Source organism: Anas platyrhynchos, chromosome 12, assembly GCF_047663525.1.
Source record: "Anas platyrhynchos isolate ZD024472 breed Pekin duck chromosome 12, IASCAAS_PekinDuck_T2T, whole genome shotgun sequence".
Classification (NCBI taxonomy): Eukaryota; Metazoa; Chordata; class Aves; order Anseriformes; family Anatidae; genus Anas; species Anas platyrhynchos.
In genome coordinates this window covers 10,643,803-10,670,313 of record NC_092598.1, presented here as the reverse complement: position 1 = coordinate 10,670,313, position 26,511 = coordinate 10,643,803, and the positions used below count along the sequence as shown (strand labels likewise).

Sequence of the window (26,511 nt, the reverse complement as noted above, 5' to 3'; positions counted from 1 at the left end):
CATGGTATAGTTATGCCTGAGTGATATATGTTACAGTGGTGAATCTAGGAGGTACACCACAATGTATATAGAAATTGAACAGATGAAGAATGCCCAGAGGGCAGCATCAGTTGATTTCTTCCTACAAGCAATAGATATTTCAATGAAGTAATAAATTTCCCTTAAGTGAACTGTGTAAAATATCACTAGATACACAAAATATCAAAAGGATACACTTAAATGCACCTCTGTTCCACCTCTGAGAAGATGTAACCAACTAATCACGCATTAGCTAAGAGAAATGCTGATCGAATCAGAGGGGTTAATCTATGAGGCCGTTGAGAATGGACTAACACTAACCTCTGGGTAGCCTCCAACGTCATGCACGTCGATTCCAAGTAGATGTCCAAGTCCGTGTGGCATAAATATTGCACCCAGATGAACCTTCACCATGTCATCTACATTGCCTTTCAGAATGCCAATTTTTGTCAACTCCTCCAGATGGACTCTGTCAGCCAGACGGTGCATATCAGGCCAGGCGACCCCTTAGAGAGCAGAAACAAGCAGCTGAGTTAACTATTGCTAAAAGTTTTTAAAGACAACTTTCAAAAAGCAGATGCAACACGTCTTTATAAAAAAAACAAAGGTGGCAAGAGCAACTACATTAGCACAAAAATACTTTAAACAAGACAAAATTATCTTAAAATGCATGCAAAGCACTGAAAACTACAAGCAAGAGGAACAGCAGCATCCTATAATTCAGCTCCACATGAAAAAAATTAAGAAGCTGCATCTATGTCTATGCAAATGCATACATATCAGTGAGGTTTTCAAAAGAATATGAACTGTACAATGCAGTTACTTAAAACACAAAACATAAAATATTACTATACCTATTACTTTCAATAGTTATTATATCCATTTAGAGCATTTGAGATGGACAGTACTTTTCTATGTATGTAGGAGATTTAAAGCCCACATCGTTTGGCAAAGGCACTCTCCAGAAATCAATGATTCCCTTGTGTTGATGGGCTGCGTAAAACACAAGTCCTCTAATACACGTACTAACACAGCATTACAAAATACTGTTGGTTGACTAGAGACAGCGTGCCAGGATGCATTAGATTTCTATTATTTTGGTATAGGATACAATTTTGTTTGACAAACTGCTGGGGGGGAGGAGAGAGGAAGAAAGCAGCTCTTTTGTTAGTAACACAGTACTGTCTTAATTAGTTCACCATGGCTTTGAGTCATCAACAGAGCAGTTGCAGAGTCAAGACAACTAGGGCTAAGGTACAGTAAAAGAATATTTTCCTTGTTCAATTTTGGCATGATTAAATAAATAAAACCCCAGCAATTTTTAAGGCCAAAGCCCCATCAAATTCCATTTGCTTTAATCCCATTAAATACACAGCTTTAGGGTCTTGTGAACATTAATGTCATATCAAAATTACATTAAAACTTATTGTTAAAAGTACTGAGGCTTCAAAAGCTGAAATAAAATCAACCTATGGGAAGGTTTCAATAAAATTCAGTTCTCTTACACAGCTCTGATATAAAGGTCAGACAAGTGTCTGCTGCATACTGCATGCCGCCCACCCCACCAGTGCTGTACCTTCAAGCTACCACCAGCACTGCCTAGAATCGGTTCAGCGTGCAAATGAACACGCCGGCTCCTTTTCTCCCTCAGATGTCTGAGCTATCACCTCTTCAGCCTGCTGTCTGCAGGCAGCAGAAGAAGCACCTTCTCAAGCAGTACCACAAGGCTGAGGTGTGCCGCACAGCACACTGTACAAATCCTGCTTTCTCCCAAAAGCCAACAACACCCAAGTGAGTGATGCTCATCCACAAAACTCGTGCAGTTTTCCCCTTCAAAATGTGCTGTCTTGTGTTTGTTTAGAAACGAATTTAGATTTTTCCTTCAGTAAGTATAAATACAGCTATAACCATCTGTTCTTTGCTGTGATCAATGTAATTATATTTTTAAAAGCGTTTCAATGTTATCTTTTTTGGACATTGACTGTATTGCAATTTTCACTTCTTTACATTCATCCGAAGTTATTTCACATCTTACAATTGATTCCAACCCATATGATAAATTGAAACCACTACAATCTACCACATAGATGTTACTGATATCAAACTGGCAGTATTACTGAATCACGGCTGTTTTCCTGTTCATTCTGTAGCTGTAGGAATACCGGATTTCTGCATGTACCTCCCAGTTCAGCTTCCACACTTCTTGATCAACTCAGACTGCTCTAAAAATTTTCAGTATTCTTTCTGGGGGAAATCACACTTTTTTTGAGACCTCTCCCATGATTTCTTAGCTGAGTATTACTATAAGCCTTCTATTTTCGCCTCCACGGCTGCAAAGCTACGTATCTTATCTGACTCTGGTCAACTATTTGAAGCCTCCAACCTCTTTTGATGTAAACAAAGGTCACAATTCTGCAGCTGTAAGACAAAGCACAACTGTGTCCCGGATGCTCTGCATGAACATGAAATGAGGTGCCTGGGAGAAGAACTGAAGATGAGGTGTCTGCTGCTCACAATAAAGCTTCCCTCCAAAGCTGTGCTGGTGCTATTTGTCTCAATCCAAACCCAAGGACTCCACTTAAAGAGATACAGAGACCTTTTATCAAGCTCAGGAAGAGATGCAACTAATAAGAGAGAGGATTAAACTGATCATAATGTTAAAAACAAACAAATTAAAAAACAAACACAAAACACCAAGAATACATATCCATTTTTCTGCAGAAATTTAATAGAGCAGATCAACAATACTACTCCCTAACTGGAAAGACTACCGTGTTTGTAAATCCTGAATAATAAATCTGACCAATAAATCCAATACAGCCCATTTGTCTCCTCCCCTCTACTTTTTTCTGTTTGCCTTCATGGAGAACACACATGGCTATTTGCTCTCTTCTCCGTGCTTTTATCTTTTCATTAGAGACTAAGGACAACAGAAAGCTGCACTGCAAAATAAATTACGAAGCCGGATGGAAATCTTGCAGTTTCAGGCTCTCAGTTGGAATAAGGGCAGCAATACTTTTATTTTCTAGCCAGTGCCATCAGCTTTACTAGCTGGGGGAAGCGCTGCAGCTCTGGCTCTGAGATGCACACTGCAGGAACTGTGCAGAGTGCTGGGACAGCACGGCCAGAGGGACGTCAGACTGCTGGAATCGCCCCGCTAGCTACAGCTAATCCCGCTCTGCAAGTAAATAGAAATTGGTGGTCAAGGCATCTTAGTGAAAGACAAAAAATTGAGATGCACTGCACTGTCTGTTTTACTGCCTGGCTTTGTTTCATTATATCATGACTCTGAGCGTGGTGGGATTTTGCATTATTGGGCCACTCTCCTCCAAACCACTTAACCTACGATAGTCATCCATATGTAGGCTATTATTAGTGTTCTAAGACAAAATGGGAGGGCGTTTTTGAGCTAAGTAGAGATAGTGAACCAAGTGGAGTGACCTTACTGCACTTCAATTAAAAAATGGTGATATCCTTGTCTTGTTTGCTATGAACTGACTCCCATCACGCTAGGAATAAACTTTGATAATTAAGTGCAAACAGATCCTCCCACCCCCCACACACCCCAGCTTTTTAAACAGGGGATTTGACAGGCAAGAAGGATCTGAACATTTTTTCTTCAAACATTTCTTAGTACCCTTATAGTCTCAAAAGCATTAAAAGAAACAATTACTTTTCAGTTATATGGGGACTTCTTAGAAGCACTGAACAGTCTATTGAAAGAAGGAAGCTGTCCTAATTCTATAAGGATCTTATTTTTTTTTTTTTTGCATAAAGTATATTCACATGATGCATACATTTAATATACAGCTCTTCAGATTTATTTTAATCTTAAAATACTGTTAGGTTTACCTAATAATTAGAATCTTTACAATACAATGACCTATCCAAACCTGTCTCTGGAACTGGTTTTAGCATGTCTTAACTGTATTTTAAGTTAACTAGTACATATACCTGAAGTACAAAATCAAATTTTCGTATGTCAATACTGAACTTCCAATAACTGTGAGAAGCGCAGAAAGGATTAAGTATCATGGCTGCCTTTGCTAGGAAAGCCATAGACAGGATTTCTTCAGTACGCTTCTCACCAGTTTTTTGGATTAACCATGCTCAGAGCATAGAGAGCTCTGTCACCTGCTGCAAGCTGAAACAGCAGAAGTCAAACACTGTATTAACATTCTTGTAGCAAGATGAAAAAGTTAAAAAACAACTAAAAACCACAAAGAACTTCCACACAAGTGGATCTAATATCAGTTGTATGTGTTACTGCAACAACTTGATGGTGTTGCAACACCAATCTGCATTAGCCTCACACCACCAATCACCCATGAGGATGTTTTACTGATTTATTATTCAGGATTATTATTTTTAAGCTTTGTAGAAGATTATCATAGTTGCAGACACGTTTTTTGTGTAAAAAAGGTTAGTTCCATTATTATCTTTAAGCCATTTTATAAACCAATTATACTTACTGACAGATGGGGTTTAGAAAGCTAGATTGGAGGGTCCTTGGACTTTGAAAGCTTGTACCAAAATGAGTCTGCACTCAGGAAAATCTGCTGATGATGTGTCTGCTCCATTCTTAATTCTCTGCCAAACGAGATACTGGGTAATACAGGTCACTGAACCAACGGCTGGCTCCCCAGGAAAGCTCAGTTACCAAGGCTTGTTAGGCTGCAATTCGTTACCTGCCATGTAGCATATGCTTGGGCAAGAGGCCAGGGCAAAAAGCACCTTTTACGGCACCACACACAACCTAAGCATTAGAGATCCCTTGAGTTATAAAGTGAACTACACAGCAATGACCAGAGGCGTGTATGTCCAATACTGAAATGCAACAGACCACAGATTAATTAAAAAATATATTAACTATACAGGCTATTAATTTTCAGAGGCAGGTACCAACTACTATATTACTGTACTAACAGTGTAACAGAGCTTCACAGAAGCGTGAGGTACTGTGTTTAAAAATGGCAAACCATACATTAAGTCTATTAAGCTTTTTTTTTTTTTTCTGATTTGGTCCCATCAACCTGAATGTTTTCCAATATTCTTAGATAATTACTGTGTCAGAAAAGAAAAAGATAAAATAGGTATATAGGTATTGTTTTACTTCCCTGAAAGTATTTCCTCTCTGATTTTCTGTTTGACAAAACCACCAAATTTCAGATATACCACTATGTTTTCATAAGATCTCATAAGGGCATCTTTTTGAGCATTCTACTGATGGGGAAGACTTCTGTTACAAAAGAAGAAAAAGAAAATGCTTCTAATGAAACCTGCAATTAAAAACATACCTATCTTTCAATGAACATGCCATAACTTTCTAAATAGTAGAATTAAAAATGAGTGTTATATCACACCACAACCTGCTCCTTAGTTGCTGTTACCTCACTGGTATTTTCATTCAAGGGATTATTTTCTGATGCTTTATTAGAAGCCATTCTAGAACGTAAAGCAGAAGCAGCATACAGAAGTAATTTGGAATAGCTACATACTATTTAGCTACTTTGGTCAGAAAGTGCTCTGGAAAGGCCTAACAGGATTTTTTTGGCCGCTACTTAGGGTACTTTGTGGTTGTAATGTGACAATGATTAAACCACAAATGATTTAGCAGGGTTTTTTTTGTTGTTGTAGGGTGGCTTTTTTTTTTTTTTTTTTTTTTTTTGCCAGCACAGATGTCACAATCCTACTAAAAAAAATAGTATGGCAAGGTTATAGGAACTTCTCCCCAAATTGTGCTAAGGTTAAACTACATTTTATTTCTGAGAGTCTACAGACAAGGGCAAAAGGCCTGATGTCCCCTGGCAGTGCCACTGAAACGCAGACACAACATGCAATCCCTGTCCAGCCAACAAACCGCTGGAACAGCTTAAAACCTGCCAACAGGCAGTAACCATATCAGACAAAACAATAGGTCCTTAAAAAATTCTAATCAAGCCCAGTTTAAAAAACAAACCAAAACATTGTTTAAATCACAGAAATTATTATTTATTTTCTCTTCACTTGGGTGCTAGAGAAGAATTTGTTGTCTTTCTGATTTTCACGCTTTCCTTTTGGCACACTAGATTGGAGAGCAAACAGTTGCTTGGGTTTCCAGCCAGGTAAGGCAACTCTGGGCCACAGGGCATAGAAACCAAGAGTAAGAAACCAGAAGTCTGTACTCAAGCACTGACAGCATTTGGGCAACAGTGAAGCTGTTCTCAGCTTCATACCATGTGTAGATAATTGCCTGTACAAGTCACAGCCAGCATTAGACAAAAAACTCATCCTGCAACCCCCCAGTGAGATGTACCTGGCTGACAGGAGCAGGAGCTGCAACAGGGAAACAGTGATGGCCCCACTGCCTCCAAAATACTGACCACCTCCTCAAAAGGCTGAATAGCCTTGTGCTCCCTGGTTGTATCATGGTATTTCTTCTGCATCAGTATCACAGCAGTTTTAAGGGGGGTAAAACCCATCCTCCCCATTGTAAAATCTACATATGATACTCTAAAACACATCACAGGGATCACCAAGATCTTAAAAAAAACCAATTTCAACAGATGCAGACATGGAGCAAGTGGAAGGATTTTTACCATGTCTGGAAAGCTGCAATATTCAGATTGAGCAGCACTGTCAGACGCTACAAATTTTACTGCATGCTTCTTCTACACAGGTTTATGTTGAAAAGAGGAAAAAGCTTGGGGGAAGGCGGGAAGTGCCCAGAGGGAGTGATTGCGGTGTGGAAACTTATCAATCTTTGAAGCTTAGAAAAGACTCTGTTTAGATAAGATTCAGGGCAAACAGAATAATCTGTCTAGGAGGTTTGCACTCTGACAGCTACAGCTGATATAGTGTCAAGATTGAAAGACTCACGAACTTTGTACTCCAACTCAAATTACAACGTATAAAGTACATTTCCTGAATCCTGCACTGGAAGAAAATTAGTGCATGTCAGACCACGTAACAGGTTATTCCCCCAGTGCCACTGCTAAAATCAGGATTGTACGATGTTACACTTGTACTACCTGTTACCAAATTTAGACAACAGAATTTATTTATTTTTAGTCATTCTTAAAACATTTTTCAGTTGAGAAAGGCTAGAAAACTGCCACCAATGCAGGCTCTAAGACTTCTCTCTGCTTTGTACAAGTGGGATTTTTGAAGAACCACTGAAAGCAGTGGAAAAATCCATGTGCACAGCATAGCTGGAAAGCTGCAAGTTGGCCCCTGTCTCATGGAGAAACTGCCCCCAGGACTGGTCAGAGAGCTGCACACCAGGGTGACTTCAGGGCAGAAGGGCCCAACTGTCTGGAAGTGCCTGGTTTTATACACTTGGAAATAACTCAGTGTTATTTTTGTCTTACTAATGTTGCAGTGGTCACTGTATGCATGGGTCAGCTCCTGTGTATTAGTCACAAACAGCAAAGAACGGCTCCCAGAAGGTTTGCAGTGAGACTCACAGTCTGAAATCTTGCATTTCAACAGATCGTTGCTTGCACAGAGGGACTGGAGGATTTGCTGAATTTGACAGAAAGAAAAAAAAAAAAGCCTATTTCTTTCACCCCTTGCTGTAGGTTAATGCTATTCTGGGCAAGGGTAGGTTACATGTCTAACAATGAGCTCTCTGCTAAGCAATGACACCATATTTATGTAATATCTTGCAAGAATCAAGGATTGCTACTTGACTGTCAGCATGTTTGTGCATCCTTTACTTCCTTCAACTTTTATTTCCTAGGTGGTGACTGATGCTTTAGGCATTTATACTGACAATAACTGAATTAATTTACCACAGAAAGCTACATTACCTTTTTGGGTCAAACTCAGAAAGCCAGTCAAAGGGAAACTTATTTATGAACCTTAATGTTAGCTAGAAAAATACAGCAAAATCCACTGAATAGAAAAGATAGAGAGCAGACTACAAATGTTTTTTTATAGCATAGATTGACAAGATTTATTCTCCAATCTGTCTTTAACACAATAACACATTCTTAGCTGCAAAGGGAAAAAAAATACTGCAGTGTCATTCAGTAGGACTTGCAAATATCAAGTACTGGTTATAACATGCCCTGAAAGCATTTGTTCTTCAGGAGAATTGGTATGAAATCTTCAACTTCTGTTATTAATGTTTTATGCCTGATAATAATTTTTTTTGCTTCAGATATTACAGCACATTAATAATTATCAGCAACGTTTTCCCTAAAATATGACCATCTGAATGGGAATAATTAATACGGGCATTTTAAAACTATACAAACTATAAACTAGACAGTGTTCCCACACCCTTCCCTGTTGTCCTATTGTCAGAAAGTCCAATTTACAGCCCAATTGCTTCCTAAAAGTTCGTCTAAATAAGCTACTGGTTTTATACAGCAAAACAGACAAGTGTGCCTACATGGTATTCTACTAAGTACAGCTCTGGACTACAAAAAATAAAAATCCAATGACTTTCATGCAAAAAACCACCCACTGCATGTGAATGAGAACCTTATTTGGGGGGGAATAAATATTAATAACTGTTTCAATTTTCTTTAGAGATAATAAATTTTAATCCTAGTTGAATACAGTGACAATTATTCTAAAACACTATTCAAAATAGTAGCAAACAAAAATCAAACAGAGCTTTTAAGAAGTTACAGAACTGAAATAGACAGAAGTGCTAAAGAAGCGATCTGTATATTCACCATTTTTAATTTGCAGATGTTTCTAAGCACAGTTCTGCTTAATTTAACAACAGAAACAACTGCTCGTAATATCTGTTATGTCAAATACCCTAGCTATTAGTTTCCAATTAAATAGTTCTTTAATTAATTGGGTTATTCTAATCCCTCGTCTTAGTACTATCCTGCCCAAACTAAATTTGAGTAATGTCTTCAAAAAAGAGTAGTGGAGAAGATAGAACAGGGAATCATACTAGTGCTTTGAACTCAAATCACAGCTCCTTCTGTTGTATAAAGTAGGTTACTTATGAAAGTGACACGTGTTCACTAAACACTACCTCCTCCTGACAGTCACTCTGAAAAAGCCATGCCTCAAATATCTACAGATTAAAAAGCTTTCAAGAATACATATCATCCAAACTTTCACATTTGGCTGTACAAAATAATATAGACCATTCACCTTCTAAATTCCCCAGGTTTATATCTACCTCCATGAATCATTTAGGAGTGGTCAAACAGGAAGGAGGCAAAACACTGGAAAATAAAGAGGCTGCTTTGATTTGTCCTAACTTACAACATTCCTTGGAGGGATGCATTTGGGGAAATCAGCTATTAAAGGCCTCTCTGCTACAACGTGTATAAAAAGCTATATGAATGAGCAAAAATGTAAGAAATCATTAGAAAAGGAATTAAAATTGGGCACAGTTTCACACAGTAGCACAGCATATTACAGCTGCCCAGGAGCAGATCAAGGGGGATTAATTTGCTTAGCATCCTGCACCTGCAAATACACAGGGCTTTCTTGGCTCCTATGCCACCAAGGGGAAACCAGGAGGAGCAGCCAAATGCTCACACTTCTAGGAATGACCGCAGCAGCATCCTAAATAGTAACATGCTGAACATCATTTTAAGGGAGCCTATGGCACGTGGCACACCATGAGTGTCCATGAACTTCTTCCTAGTGAATTCTCATGGATCTTTTTTTCTCCTCATCTTTAAAGGAAGGCCTCATTTAGACCCACAGAAGGGTTTAATGCCTTCCTCTGCACCATATTGCACCTTACACAGTTTGGCTCTAAATCTACTGAACACAACAAAGAAATGACAGCAGAAGGGCTATTGCTAACTTGAGAGAACAATCTTAAAAAATTGATTCTCAACTGCAAAATGCAAAACTTAGCTTGGTGAGGCAGCTGCAGCAGGGACTGTCAGCTACAGAGAACTTCTAAAATCCAAGCCAAGCAGTTGCTGACCTGCTGCTTGTCCCTGGCTGCTTGTCCTCCTGGCTGCTTGTCCCAAACGTCTCTCCTAGGTCTCAACTTCACACCATTCATACAGCCCTTACCTCTCCATCTTTGTTACCTTCTCTCTTCTCAGTTAGCTGATTTCTTCTAAACTAATCCCTCCTTCAAGTAGGGTGCTATCACAACATTGCACACTCTCATTAGTAAAAGGACATCTTATTTACTTAGGTGTTGCTTTACCTTTTTTTTGCCTGAATTTTTTTTTGGTGGTCACTTGACTGGACTTTCTTGTCCAAAGATTACGTGGCAATCCTGGTACCTGAAGCAATGAAGTCTGCAATGGCTGATCTTTGATCCTTTAAGAAAAGACTTAAAGAAATGAGGTCTTCAAGCCCTTATGTAAAACTTGTGCTCTGAGAAAGTTATAAACAGGCAAGATTACTAAGGGATCTTCCAGCCTTAGTGTGGAGAAATCTGCATCTTATCAGAGATGTTAGCCCTGACATGGAGATTCCTTTTAAGACATTCCCCAACAGCATTTATCAGAAAAGCAGAGCCTGAAAGCCAGACACAATATGATACTCATTCCCTTGAATTGTAAAATGCAGGACTTGGGGATAAACATATACAAGAATGAGCTCCAACTTGAAAAAAAAAAAAATCAGATACAAAACCTATAGGCCCTATAGGGGTCATCCTACGGGGAGGCCCTATAGCAATGTCAGCGTCCCAGGGAGGAAAACTTTCACACTGCATATAAACTGGCTTGGTGAACAACAACTTCTGTGCATATTTGGAACAATTTTTTATTTTTCATTTTATTGAAACAAACAAACATCAATCAGCAAATATTCCCAGCTGCCCTGCTAATGTCTGAATGCAATTTGAGTTCAATGGGGACTTGGATATACAAGGTTTTTAAATCACATAAATGTAGAGATAGGAAATTGAGTGGTTGCCAACCTGGCCTTACTCAACTTGTTCCTTGGGAACAGTTCGCTAGACAAAGAAGTCTTTTTTTAACTGGAATTCGGGACAATAGAACTTACTGACTGAGGTGTTTTAATTCATTCTCTTTCTCCCCAAAAACACTAACACGTATAACATATTGGTAAAAGTTTTTTTTAAACATACACAAAATTTGCAGTAGTACTAGGAATGTTAAGCACAACAAGCTCCCTTCCTTCCCATTCTCCTGGGACTTTCCATTACAGAAAAGGGAGGAATGTTCAGTGATCCCAGTGTGCAACTGTAAAGGGATAAAAATGGGAAGTTCAAAATTACTCCAATACTTAGCTCATCGATCTTAAATACACTATCTGTTTACTCTCTAGTGCATTAAACCAAAATATCTTCAATTGCAAAATGTGAAGATAAGCATGCTTCCTTTTTATTTCTTCTAAGCACAGCAGCTGATTAAATGTATTTGAGTAACTAATGCTACCACTACACTGTCCTCACCAACTTGGAATTACGGAACTCCAATTCTCAACAGTCTCTAAAAGCTCAAGATAATATTCAAAATAATAACCTTCAGAAGTCACCTGAGTGGCTGGGCACAGTACAAAAACACAGCCATTTGTTACAGAACAAAAAAGAAGCTATTCCACAGCAACTTCCCAAATACCATTGGACACATATGTGTAACTAACAGCAAAGTATCCACTGGAGAACAGAGTGATAGTCAAAGCGGGGTTACATCTGAATTTGGTTCATGCACACAAACTGCAGCATGCCACCATCCTTTGCTTGACTTGCAAATATTACCTCCCTATTAAGAGCAAGAGTTGGGAATGGTCACTGATTCTCATCGACACTGATGACTGACATTTTCTTTTGCATATTTTAGAATGTATTAAGAATCATGGAATGATTTAGGTTAGGAGGGATGCCAGAAGGCATTTGGTTCAAGCCCTGGCTCCACACAGGGCTAACTTCAAAGCTACATCATATTTCTTAAAGAGGTTTTCTAGAAGTTTCAGAGAGGAACTCACAGCAAAGCTAATTATTTTACAATTTTCTACACACAGATTTATATTAATGACAAAGAGCAAACAATACTGTTCTCTCAGGTGTAACTTGCGACAAATGATTTTTAAAAAAAATATTAATTAGTCTATTACATTGACATTGGATCTAACCTGTGTAACTGGGACAAACAGAACTAGACAGGAGACAGGATTTGGTAGAATGGACAGAGAGGAAAGGTTATTGCTAACTTACGAGAAAAAAACTCAGATACCTATTCTCAATGGCAGATTGAAGATTGGGCAATGTTGCCACTGAGAATTCACAATCCCCCTTGCCCCAGTCAGGTTCCCAGCAGGATGCTAGGCAACTTGCTTCAGACGCGTGGTTTCTTTTTTAATTTATTTTACATATGTTCAATACTTGTTTTCCTTCTTTTTTTCAGTGCTTGGCTTGACAGTCTGGAGTTTGACTTGCAGAAACGTTAGGCACAGCTGTAACTGAGGTCAAAACAGCTGGGTTTTGAGCAGGAGCATTATGGTAAATACTTGAAAGAAAAATCTCACATGTGAGGTTTCAATCTTGGAATCCAAACCAATTCTATATCTTTTACACTAGCTTTTCCAGCCTGTCTGCCACCGTCTATGGAAGGGCAACTGCTGCACACTTCCACATAACTAAGACGAAGTGCAAGTGAACTGACTGCCTGTCAAACACGTGCACACACAATGTGCACTCTGAGGAAAAACTGGTGAGGACATTAATAATTCTGGATTCAGAGCAGGTTTTGAACAGCAGACAATAAACAGACTGTGGGCCATGCACGGCACAATAGGTTAAAATAAATTACAGAATAGCTGCTCATTAGCTGAGTTTTTTTCTGTTACGTGCATTGCATGAAGATAGCAATGGGGGAAACAATGGGTATCTCTGCAGTGGTACTACAGTTTTCATCATCCTAGGATGTGGAATCTCTTGATAGTCTCCACTTACTGTATTTTGGCTTACACGGTGGAGTTTTGAAGGGCATGAGCTGAATTCTTTTCAGATGAAACCACATAGGGCAATGTGCTCCAGGAGTGCACCTAGTGTGCCTCAAACAATTTAGCAAATCCAATGAGACTGAAAAACAATACCCAAATTAGACAAATCAAGGCACTAACTTCTGGAATACTCCGAGACACTTGGCTTTACAATTTCACCATTTAAAATCCTTTACAGTATCTACATAAAGAAATTGTTTCTGAAATCGCTGTTCTGAGGAACAAGTAGATGATGCCTCAGCCACTGAAGCAGTGGAAGTGTCAGTATTTTGCGCATACGCCCCTGTATTTCAGTTCTGTGGAAGAGCAAATTTAACCCAGATGGACTTGACGCATTAAGAATATCCCCTAAGCAGAAATGCTGCATTCCTCTCTGACATTTTGGATCACGAGTCTGACTTTGTAGGAAAGAGACAATTATCCACTGCCACACAAGCACGCCTTTTTGACTCTTTCGCTTCAGAGACTTAGCATTGCTGCCCTTGTAAGAGATCCACGTTCAGTAGTTTCAAAATTGCTGCTTATGCAATAGAACCAAGTATGTCTTCCCCCCCCCCCCCCCCCTTTATTTTAAATAGATTTGGTTTGTGGCAGGAATTGTGACGGCTGCACTGAACATGGCTATAATCCCACAAAGAGCATTTAACTTTCAGAATACATTATCTGGCTTGCAGAAGGCACTCTGTTCTTTCAGTTGGAAGGTATGAAGACCCATAAATACGATTTCAGCTGCTTTTATTTTTGGACCACACACAGGACTTAGATGAATATTTTTTCTACAATAAAATGTGATGCTTTCAAGTATTTTTGAAATTATGATTGCTGTTTATATATAACAAGTATTAAAAAAAAAATGGTAGGAAGTCTACTGTCTCTCTGAAATCAGCTTCACTTGATAGTCAATCAGGTTCACACGAACACCAAATAATCCCTGAACTATACACATCTATATAAGATGTTTAATGTTGCTAGCAAATGTGTGTCCTTCCAAAGCCACAGTTATGTAACACAGTATTTAGTTAGTGTCTCTCTCTATAGCACTTGCTTCCTATCTTGCAACAAGAAAGACTCTGGGAATCATTAACCTTCAAAAGACAACAACTACATGTCCCCTGTGACCCTTTGCCACAAGGCACAACTAAGGCCCCAGTTCTGCAGCTGGAGAGAAATAACATTTTCTACAGTTGCTGACTTTGCTGTGTAACTTCTTTTTACTCAGCCTGCCACACTAATGGTTACTGTCATGTGAGCCAAGTCACTTGACTGTCTTTTTCTCTCCTTTGATCTTAGGAACCCTGGAAAACGAAGACAAACAAAAATAATAGCAAAATAAGTCAGGGCTCCATAATTCAGAAAATCTGACTAAAACATGATGGGGCTGGGTTTTACATTTACTGCCTCTAAACCCACAAACTTCTTTGCCTCCTTATTAGGAGACCTAAACTATTTACTTTCTGTTAGATGGGGAGAAGAGATACTTGAAAGCTGAATTCACATCACCCCTTGCTGCTCCCCTTTGTGACAGTAACAGACCCCCCCAGGACTGATCCTGCTGCTTCAGTCAATGAGCTAACAAGTGAGGTTTGTTCAACCAGGGTAAGGAAGCTGCAGCCTCTCCCACAGAAACTGCTTTCCCTGTACAGCAGTAGCAACACATCAAGTTTGCATACACCCCTTCGAGAGGCTTGGGGCTTTCTCAACAGCCCAAGCAGTTTGTCACACTGGAAAGTCATCTCAGACATTGTAAATACTTTCCTGCCAGCTACCTATTTTAAATACTTTATGTCATTTTCAGTAGTAAAGAGTCTTGGTCTTTAGGGTGTTTCCTCCTCATAGGAGGAAAATAATTTTTAAAGCTTTAAAGCTTTTTTTTTTTTTTTTTTTTTTTTCCCCAGTGAACAGAAGGGATAAAGCCTGCAAAAAGAACACATGTACAAGTCATATGGACCTGAAAAGCAGACTTTTCCAGAGCGTGAATATTTTTGCACATTGCAGGACTCTATTCAGAACTGTAATTCAACACAATACAAAAGGGACAGGTTGCATTTCACCACACAGTAGTACCAGATGAACCAAATCAATGAACCAGTCCACAGAATGTGCATTTAATCTGCTTTCTGTGGCCAGAAAATTCATGATTACTAGCCTCATGAGCAGAATAAATGCATTTGCACCATTCTTCTAAACAGGCAAGAAAACTAAAGCACAGCAAGAGAACAGAAAGTTCAGTCCTGTCCCAACGTTCTTCTTCATTCGGTCTTCTCCCCAACATTAAGAATTATTTCTCTTGAAAACTGTCTATAAATCTCAAGCTCTCAAGGCTAGTAAATAATCCTTGCAACCAATTTGAAGAATTATTAAACTTAGTATGTCCTTATTTTCTGATACTGTAAATAAATCAGTAAGTTAACTGAGGAATTCTCCACAACATTCTGAGTACAGAATCATATTAGCTCTTAAGTTCTGAAGATAGTCCACAATTTATTAGTGCAAAATACTGATAAATACCGCACGAGAGGTGACACTGAAATGTGAGCAAAATGTGAAGATGAATGGGAACAGTATTATTCAGGGGAGAAACAGCAGATGATGGAATATGCACATTACTATTAAAATGGCAAAATATCTGGTCTCCGTTTGCAGATAAGCTTCAAGTATTATTGCTCTGTTCCAAGCTACTCAAATGAACAGTGCTGCTGCCAGCTTGTAAAACAGGAAAATTACGTATGCTCTGACTGGCAATCCAGAAAGCCCATGCAGTCAGGGTCTGAAGACTGAAAGCTAATGTGGTAAATATAATGGACAAGTGTGCTTTGTACATTAAGTACATTTTCCTCAAAGCTGTTTTGTTAGTAATACTGAAAAATGCTCAAGTACCTTCACCACTGAAATACTCAAGATCACAGAAGCTGCTGGCTCTAAAAGCATTTATTTGCTGCCTGAAAGCAGAATTGGAAAAAGTAAGATTTTCATGAAGCCAGGCAGTTGTTTCAACTATGAAAATGTATACTTGAACAAACTTGCCTGCAACTTAAAAGGCATAAGTGAAATATCCAATAGCCAGTGCTTTCTAAAGCTTTTAAAGACTAATTAAGTGTCCTTCCCAAAGGTACACACTCCATCCTCCCTTCATTAGAAGATTTCTATTGAGTTTGTGTGTAAAATACAGAAAATGCTTGAAACAAACTGAAGCATGACACATGTTCACTCAAACTCTTACTTCATTCTTTGGCATAAGCTTCCTGAAAAGATATCTGCCAGTGTAAACACCAGAATAACTGTCACCACAGTATTTAAGGAATTAAAAAAAGTAGGAGGTTAAAATACCTTTTAAATACTATTAGTAGTTGCTTATGTGTTATTTCTTTAAATATTATATGGAGAATGTTGGGTATCATTCACCTACTAAGAGCTGTTTAAATACAGAAATGAGTTCTGTCATCTTGTTCCTTTCCAGCACTTTCTGATATCCAAACATAATTGTCCTGACAGCCTGAACGCTGCCATCAAGCTTGTCAATTCCTGCTGACATGTACTGATCTTTTACCTGGCTTGACTGCTTTCATTACAGCACGTGATGACTTCAGCACCGCTTCGTAGATAGCCCTCTGGTCAGGAGTGAACTTTCCATTTGCAGGGAAGGTGCAGGTGATGTCAGAACCATAGCAGTAATACTCTCCTCCCATATCAAACAGGCTAAAAAGGAAACAAAGGAGAAAGAGATGTAAATTTTAATTCCAAGGAAACTGTAGAACTGAAGGTATTTCTCTTGATCTGCACTTAAAAACCACCTGCATTTTGATAGTTGGCCACATAATCACCACTTCAATGCTGTTTTTAAGTAAAATGAGACAACAGTCTCTTGGCTTCTCTCCTGGCAGAAGGGCATTTGCTATATTACATACAGCTTAAATGGACACCTTCACCAGCTGTTCTGGTCCTGGATGGAAACACTGCAAGAACACATGAAGGAAGATAAAAAGCACATGAGGAATCTACTTCCAGGTCTTCAGTTTCAGTTCCTAAGACCTTTTCTCAGAAGAAACGACTTCTTTTTCTTTCCTGAGAAATGCCAGCACCACATAAAGGGTCTAACCTCAAAACTTAACTGAGAAATGTTAATTATGGTCTTTTGTACGTAAGTGTGTCAAAACACATCTGATAGTTTAAATAAAATGTCCCCTATAAAGGCTGACTGCCACCGCTCACAATAAACTTTCCGTTACACAACAACCATGCCAAACAGGGCTTAAAGAAACAAGCATTATGGAAAGAATACAGAAAAAGAGAAAAAAAAAAATCAGTAAACTTTTCTGTATCAGAGGAAGAAAAATATTATAAAGTGCTTTTTTTTATGGGGAAAAAATGTTTTACCCTTTAAGAATCATATTTATCCTACACATATATCCATGACTCCCCACTGATTGCTCAGCCGCCAGAAATCAATCTACAAGAGCAGCAAAGAGGGTCTCTGTGCCCTTGTGACAACCTGGTTAGACATTTGCAATACTATGCTTCTTGAGCCTACCTGATAAGGCACTGCACTGGTTTCAGCAGGCTCAAAAATTAGCAAATAACCAAATAACCATTCGGACCAACCATTACTTAAGCAAATAAGCCCCCAGCTCATCATATATTGCTTGCAAGAAGGCACATTTTACATATAAGACTTTGGTCTTGACACAGTATGTGTATGACCTCCTGATTTCCTAGGTAATGTATCACAGCTGGAATCTGCTAATTTGTCTTCCTACAACCAGCTTGAACAACTGTATGTGACTGTCATCATACAAAGAAATATAATATTTTTCCTTTGCTGCATTTGAAAAGTTTGGTGTTTTCTTCCTCATGTTTCTGCTTCACAGCAGGGTCTCTCAGACACCGCGAGCAGAAAGAAGGGCACTTTACTGCAGCACCCTCTCTGTTACTGAGTCCTAATCACAGTAGTAATGAGCAAAACTGCGTTGCATACCTCTGCTCCCAGCCAGCATACATGATGAGGTAAGGATAAGTATAAGCTACCCCCAAAAGTGCTACAACACTCAGCTGTAAATGTGCACCATTTCCAATGTAACTGCTATTGAAATTAATGGACAAAAAATTAGACGAAGGCAATCATGGTAAAACTAAATAGTACTTTAGCAGCATTGAGACTCTTCTTGCTTCATTGCATACACAGATGCACACGTACCCAATATTTACTCAATATTGAATATTTACTCAAATTTTAAAATCCACCCTGCAGTTTCCTCTGTGAACGAATCTTTGCACTTAGTGCAAGCCCTGCTGAAGTCATCCCCAGCCTCCCCACACTGGGCAAGGTTCACCTACAGAGCCACTTGCAGGACTGGAACTTCAGGAATCAAAGCTATGTTTCACAGATGCAGAACTGCTTGAGGTTTAAAGCTACAGGAACAAACTCTCTAGGAGAACATTACAAGGACAACTGCAAAGTTATGCATGTACACAAAGAGCTAATGCAAATGCTCTATATATTCACTTAAATAGGAAATACAGTACTTTGAAACAGAAAGTTGCTAATTGAAAAAAGATACACAGTAGACAGCAAATGTCAGACCCACGGGGTGAAAAAGCAGGATTTGACACCACTATAGCAACTGTAAACAAGCCTAGCCAAACCTCAAAATCAGAAACCCCATCAACACTGTGTAAGTTTTGATTTTATGGTTAGACTCGCTTCTAAAAATAACTAATGGTACATACAGAAAATCTACGGATGCAGAAAACTACTTGCAGCAACTAAGACTTATGTAAGAAGCTGCTAGTTCTCTAGCAGGCCAACCATATATATTTTTTAGTATAGCTATGAATCTTTCAACCTACCCCAAATCGAACCCTTTCCAAATCACAAGTGAATTTTCATGGTACTTGATGGGATTTACAGGAGTTTTGTGGCCTAATTCTGTCCCATTTACAAATGTGTCAATGCAGCACGGTCACAGTAAAGCTGTGACCAGCAACTTTTAAACCCTGGTCCAGGTCTACTGGAAGTTACCATGCTTTCTATATTTTACCTGGAGAATAGTTCATTTGAACTTAGCATAAGCAATACACTTCAGCAATTCCTTCTGTACAATTATCAGTGTTTTCTCAAACCCATTCATCATTTGGTGGTTGTTAAATCGTTGTTAGAGTTACTGGAGCACTAAGTAATGGAAAAAAGCTATTACAAAGCTGATGGTACACCAAAATAAGGCTTGCAAGCCAGGAAGCACCATTTGATCAGGTTTCTTGGCTTCCAGACAAGAGTAGAAATGAGGGAAGATGATCTTTCAAATTCCACCACAGAGCAATAACACACCATCTAGGCTGTATGCTTCAGTGAAAAAGCATCCAAAACAAACTGTACATCTGGGAGATGTTTTGGCTCTTACTGGGAATTCTCTTCCATTTAACTTCAGTTGGGAACATATCCATTAGTTAAAATGTTTCCCAAGACATGGAAATAGCCCAAATATTGTAGTTATCCTGAGGAAATAATGGGAGCCCGAGAAGATCCCAGTTTCATATCTTTGCTTGCCAGGCAAAATAAGTGGTGAAGCACATTTAAGTCTAATAAAATGCATGTGAGCTACTATCTTCTCCTGTAGACTAACTGAAAAAAGTTTCTACAAGCAGGTTATTTATATCCTCATTCCTTGGATAAAATACACTATTTTAATCTGGAGTTAGAAGGTAACTGTTAGGTAGCAAGAGAGACATTAATAATGTATTTTAGTACATTTTCAATCGTGCATTCAAAATTAACTGTCTGATGATGCAGTCTTACAAGGGTCACATACAGAAACAACTACTACATGTTATTTGGACTACTATCAAATATAGCAGCACTATAAACAAGTTAACTGCACAAATGAAAATAGGCCTTACAGGCATCTTGATCTGTGGCTTACCTTTTAAGGACTATTTAATGTCAGCTAACATACGCAATAATAGAACTAAGTATCTCCAAACACTATTATTTTATCTAAAAGGGAAATACAAATGTTAGATGTCTAGCAGATTACATATGTTGTCTATTATAAAATTTGTGAGTACAGTTCTTGGTAGAATGAAGACAAACTTCAGCCCAGAAAAACCCTTCTGCCTTTTGCAGGAAGGGTGCAATTGTTAATTGCAGGTTCAAATGCATCCAGAGATGAGGAGCATGAGGTTGTCAGGTTTCTGAGGAGCCTCAGATGGGAAGGTGGCCAGAGAAGGAGTATCGCCGGTCAGAGAGAGGCGTGCCGCTATGTGTCAAAGTCTTCACTGATGTAGGCTGAACCTGATGAAGTCTTTTATTGCACAGCTGAATTTCTTTCAAAACCTTTACAGAGAAAAGCTAATCTTGCTTTGCATCGCTTTGTTGGGAGCAAAGGCAATGAAAACCTACCTGGCTTCATTTCAGGGTGAAAAGTGCAGCATATAAAAGAATATTAAACAGTCAGAAGACCTGAGCACACACTAAAAATTCCATGTTACTGTTACAATTTGTTGTCTAGAATTAATAAGAAGCTATACCATATGTAAGAGACCCAGCACATAATATTCTAAATCTCTCCTTTTAAACATGGGCAGAGACCTCCTAAGGGAGGCTTCAGTTATATATATATATATTTGTAATCTTTCCTCCCAAACATATTGCAAAATACTTAGATAAAACTAAACAATGCAAAATATTACAAAAATCAGATAACCTGTCAGTTACTGTACCGACAGAATTACTTGTTTACGTATCATTAATACAATGTTAGCCAACAGGGTCAATAAAAAAGTTGCCTTCTGCATCTGTTTTAGAATTAACTTTCAAAAATGACTAATTGCGTCTCATTCCTCTCACAGGCAAAAAGCCTGACACCACAACTTAAAATCATTTTGTACATAAACCAGTACGAAGTCAAGAAGAAGCAGGAACACGCATCCCATGCCACAACCCTGCAACTTGACAGGCACCGACGATAAAAAGAAGCGGCCGATCCTGCTTCCTCTGTCAGGAGCATTTCAGCCTTGCCCAGGAGGGCCTGGGGCCACCAGCAGTGGCTCCTCCTCGCCCCAGGGACCTGGGTTCTGCTCCCCACTGCAGCTACCCAGGCCGGCAGAGAGAAGATAATATTTCAAGGCTGCTTAATTCCTGTTGATTTTTAAGGAGAATACAGGCTTGTAAGTCACCGCTGTACTATAAATGCTACATGACACTATGCACAACAGCTCTCTGCACGTTCCCCTTGAAGTCACTATGAAACAACACAGATGAGCTTCACAGAACATTGGCACCACAAAATGCAGATTTATAGTTACGTTTTTGGCTGTAAAGCCCAGAAAAATAATAGGTGTTTTGATACTACTTTCAGCTTTCCAAACCTCTGATTGGGAAGCATCACAAAACACTCTGTGTAACACTTTAGATTGGAAAACTTTGGTTCTTTTCTTTATAAAGTCACTGTATACATTTTTTTTTTTCCAAAGTAAAGCATCATCTTCTTCTAAGCATGTTTTTAACTTTTATAGGCTTGCTGACATTTTTATTGTCAAATAATTTGAAACTGCCAGGCAATGAAGCAAATTATGGCCAATATCACAATGGGAAGGAATACTTTATTTGGGGTATCTGAGCCATGTGCATGAATCGCTAGTGATCCAACCACCAATCCAACCCAACAACAAGCTCTCGCAGGCATTTCTTGGGAAGCCTACAGCTACTTTAACCTAATCCGTAAAACTGTCACCTTGCTGCTCTAGAGAGATGCTCTGCGTGCACAGTCAGAATTGGGTCTCCTCAGGAGAGTTATAAAAACAAATTCATCTCCCTCGGTTAAAGCCGCAGAGCCACCACTGCCTGAGACGCCCAGGGACCCCCCCATGCAGCGGGGTGCACAGACCCCCACCTGCCTGCTCTCAGAACAACCCCCCCCTTCCCCCCGGCAGGCTCCTGGACCAGCAATTAGAAAGCTGATACCACCACGTCGTACTATGCCCTCCTCGTCCCTCAGGTTAAAGGTGCACAGCAATGACTCCCGATGCACTTTACTCAGCTACGTTTACTGAGGTTTTAGGGTTCTGAGCCATTATCAACCAAGATGCTGATGAGCACCATGCAGATGAACTGGTGCCAGCCCTGTTCCAGGACAACAGGAACAAATGTACACACAATCTTTTCTTCCTCTTACTGCAATACAAGCAAGTTATCCCCAGCTGGAGATTTTATTCTGTATGAACTCATCACACTCTGCTCCGAGTTCGCAGAGAGCACGCTTTGTGCTTTAGACTTCATGAGCAATTAAATCTTGAAGTAGTCACACACTAACAAAATCTGACTGTTTGGTTAAACACTTCAAGGCAATTTCAAGCTTGAGGGAAATAGGTATCAGTATTTCTATGAGATACATCTTTGGAAATGTGCCAGGTGATTTGGAAATAGGGTGTTTTAATAGCCAATTACAAGAATAAATTATAGTAAATGATAGCAGAAGTAAGAAAATGGAGAGTTTAAGTGACACACACTTTTTCATCCACTTGTATCATGACTAGCCAAGTATTACCAATTTAAAAAAAAAAAAACAACCCTGTGTAAGATAACATCACAAAACTCAGTACAGAGCTGGAACAGAATAGGGTAAAGTCCTACCATGCTCAGGAAGCTTTTTTGGAAGAGGTGCTCTGCTCTGTCCAGATTCCATCTGACATGGTACAGAGAGAGCCTGTACTGGCTCTGTCCCGAAGCCAGACTTGGCTTGCTGATTGTAAGGCCAGCTTTTTGTTGGCAACACCCCTGCAGCTTAGAGCAACCTTGGAAAAATGTTAGAGAATATTTTGTGTGTAGGAAATTGGGCTCTGGATAGTCACAAGAAAACATCACTCTTTGTGCAAGTCTCGTGTTCAAGAGAAGATCGTGGAGCCCACACAGGTAATGCAATTAGAGACACAAAATGCCAGCGCAACTATTCTGTTACACACATTTTGCTGTGATTTATATATGGCTCATATTTTCACTTGTCCTCAACCGTCTCTTCATGTCCACCTTCTCCATGGGTTTCCCATATTTGTTCCTTTTGTAGCACTGTCTCACTAAAGGCTTTCCCAGACTATTACAGCTAATGGGAGGCTTGTCTCAACCTTCTCTCAGAGAGATGACAAGATATGCAATTAAGCTTTGCTCCAAAAAGGAAAGGCTAAAACAAAAAGATCTGTCTTCACTGAATTTTGAAGGAGAGGAGACTGTATGCCCATGATGCCAACTTCAGGATCCTCAGTGGCTGTGGCAAGAACAAACACAAGTTGGGTTATCAAAAAGAACAAGAAAAAGAGCAATCAAACAAAAAACCTTTTCTGGGTGTTCGTGCCCTGACTAGGGCGTCCTCTCACTACAACAGACAGAAACGGCAGCTCACAGAAGCGGTGCAGCAGCTTGATGCAGAGATGTGCAGCTGCACGTGGGTGTGCCATGGTTATGCCCTGAGGTCGCTGGGGAAGGTGCGCCCTCCTGCTCTGCTGCTCCATCTGTATTGCAGAGAAAAAATGGTTTCCTAAACCAACAACACCACGTGGGAGTGTCATCTCACTCAGTAATATGAGCCAAGCAGAAGAATTTCAGATCCATTTATCTCAGAGGATATGAAATCTAAATGCCACTGAATTCACTGAATGAGCTGGACGTAGGAGTTGGCTCAGTAAACACCCACATTGTAAGATTTTCTGTACTACTTCTGATTCTTTTCATAAGCAGGTTGAGAAGGAATTCCTTGCTTGCAATATTTGTCTGTGGAAGAAACTGAAGACAACTGCCTTATGCTTCTGCACTAAATAAACCAATTTCCATGATCAAGGATTGTCCCTCTTTCACCCCCATGCAGTTTGCATCAATGTCGCTTTAAAAATGTTTGCCAGAGCAAAGAGCCAAAAAACAAACAAACAAACAAACAAAAACCTTTTGATTACCTTGTTCATGGCTAAATTCACCCCTGAGAGCCATCTCCCATTGCTTCTGGTAAGCAGATGGATGTCCCCAGTATAGAAAGAAGCATACAAAAAAGAGATTGTGAACCTGAAGCTAGCATTGCCAGGTTAGGAGAAGGGTGAGGCAGCACTCGAGGCTTTGTAAGACACAGCAGGCGCAGTGTCTCTACTGCCTGCTTCACACTTCTGCTAGACCCATGCAGGCAATATGCCAAAGATCAGGCAAACTGACAGGTAAAGTTCTGACAACTGGATCGGCTTTTTGCTGAATGAATGTCTTTTCCTGGTTTCCTAATCGTAACTATTATCCATTTTTAATTGGCATATTTAGTAAGTGACAGTACTCTCTTTAGCAAAGAATTCTTTGCTGAAATGTCAACCTAAAACAGAGATGGCTGCAAACGTGACACTTTGGCCAGCTGCCATGAGCTCCATACTGAGAACGCAGTATCTGGCTGACTTGCTCAAACAAGGAGCAAGGATGTCAGAGCTGCAGGGAAGAGAAGGAAATGTGCAAGGAGAAACCTGTACTGGCAGCTGCACACTTCCCAGTCACACTGACGAGAACAAACCTCATCAGCTCCTCACCAGAGTATGAGATACCAGCACAGAATAGGAACAGCTGCTTTTTTAAGTTACCAAAATTTTGCAATTAACTCATACATTCAATTTCTAGATGTCTAGAAGTGGAAGGTACCTACTGAAGCTGAATGGCAGAAGTTTGATATTTCTGATTCAGGCCACCATTCTTAGGTGCTAACATTTGGACTTGGGAGCCTTAGCTTTCAGCAGCCCTTTTTGGACACTCTGACCTGGGCAAACAACCACTGGAGATTACAGGAGTAGGTGAAGTGTCAGACCTCTACTCATTGATTTTCACTGTAAATACTATCAAATTCTCTTATGTGTGCATGCTTACACACACACAGTCCTGCCAGCAAAAGGTTAAAGCTTCCAAATTTTTCCACAATGAAAACTGACACAATGACTAATGGTACCAGTTCATGTAGGATTTTTTTTTTTTTTTTGAGTGGGACTTTTTGTTTGTTTGTTTGTTTTTGTTTTGACTTCCTGTAGTTGTTCTTAGGATTGTTCAAGCAACCTCTAAATTACCACTTTTCAAAAGACAGGGGGTTCAGAATGCTGTACAGAAGATGCCAACCGAAGGCAAAAGAAGAGTTCCTAGCCCTTTCCCGGAGAGAAGGTCCAAATGTTCAAGCCAAGTGTGCAGTAATGAAGACAGCAAATAGTTCTTCAGAAAAGGAAGCTGATGCTGCCCATCCCTAGATGAGTCTGCTGTTTTGCCAGTAAGAACATTTTTTTCTATTCAGAAAAACAACAACAAAACAAAAACACTACTGTTCTTAGCAGCACCTCAAGCTGGAAGTACAGTATATGGCAATGTACAATTTAAATTAGAAATATTCTTGCTTTAAAGACCTAAATTGGCTCAGCCAAAAAGTGGAGCAGTACTATACCAGAAAGACTCCTTGCGAGGCCTTGGCTCAGAGTCATGCCTCCACCACAGCAATAACAAGGGGCTCCCTGACCAGACACAAGGGAAAAGACCCAACATTGCCCAGAATGCAGGGTCTGGGAATTACACCTGGTTCATGGGGGAAACACAAAAGGTGTGCTGGAGATTAATGGCACCTTCACTTGGAGCCATATATTAGTTTAAGACTCCCTCTACAATTGTATTCTGACCTATATGATTGAGTTCCCCACACCAAGAACAGTAAGAAAGACTTTGCTACTGAAATCTGTCCAAGACAAGCAACACGTGTAGGAGTATTTTTTAAATCCTATATGTGTATCTGTGTTAACAAAGACCATCACAAAAGATGGATTAAACTAAATGGCAGTTGTGAATGATCAATATTAAATCAACAGCTATTTAAAAATACTAAACTGTACCCCACTTGTTTTATTTAAGCAACACTAGCCAAGTCAGTCCAGCAACAGCCAAAGCAACTTCATGCCCTCAGGTTTCTTGAGGCTCTGTTGAGAATGTTAATCTAAAAATATGAAAGATGAATCTCATTTGCAGGTGATAATTAAAAAAATATCATATGCACTACAACGTATGAAGACCATCAAATTAAGAAGCAGGCCATAACATGGTGCTTAAAAGAAAGCTAAAATTTGTTATAGCAAACATGTTATTACTTAGTGATCTCTCCTTTGGCTAAAAGGCTTATACATCTGTAACAGCAGGCAACCCCAAAGCCCTGAATTATCCAGAACACACAATCTATTAGAGGAATACTATTGACAATTCTAGCAAATATACTTTTCTATATTTAATCAAATCAATTTTTGTAGATTAGCATAAAATTAATATAGTCTATAAGCACAACAGGAAGAAAAATACCTACACTTGATGAAAATAGTAAATGTTACTCAAACCAGATGAATCAGGCCAAAGGAATTATTTCAGAAATGGATAGCCAGTTGATTTTGCAATCAACCAGTAAGTAGTAGCAATGTACTTTGTATTATTATTAGAAACAAAACCATAACTAACAAGTTGTTTCAAAACTGCAGACTGAAAGGTTAAAGCTAACCATAATTTTTGCATATTATTATATTACCAAACTTCAAAATGCATAAAAAATGTACAAGGGCAAATGAAAATACTAG

The 26,511-nt window shown here is 39.3% G+C and overlaps 1 protein-coding gene across 2 annotated transcripts in view; it reads right to left on the bottom strand.

The window, feature by feature from the left end:
* The window catches only part of PEPD (peptidase D), a 134,245-nt gene that overhangs the window by 19,519 nt on the left and 88,215 nt on the right, over positions 1-26,511 (bottom strand). For both annotated transcript variants that reach the window (XM_027466968.2, XM_072043961.1), the window contains 2 exons: positions 16,463-16,611; positions 340-524 (listed from right to left, as the gene is read on the bottom strand). In XM_027466968.2, the coding sequence (XP_027322769.1) occupies positions 340-524; positions 16,463-16,611 (334 nt within the window). The remainder of the gene's footprint in view (positions 1-339; positions 525-16,462; positions 16,612-26,511) is intronic.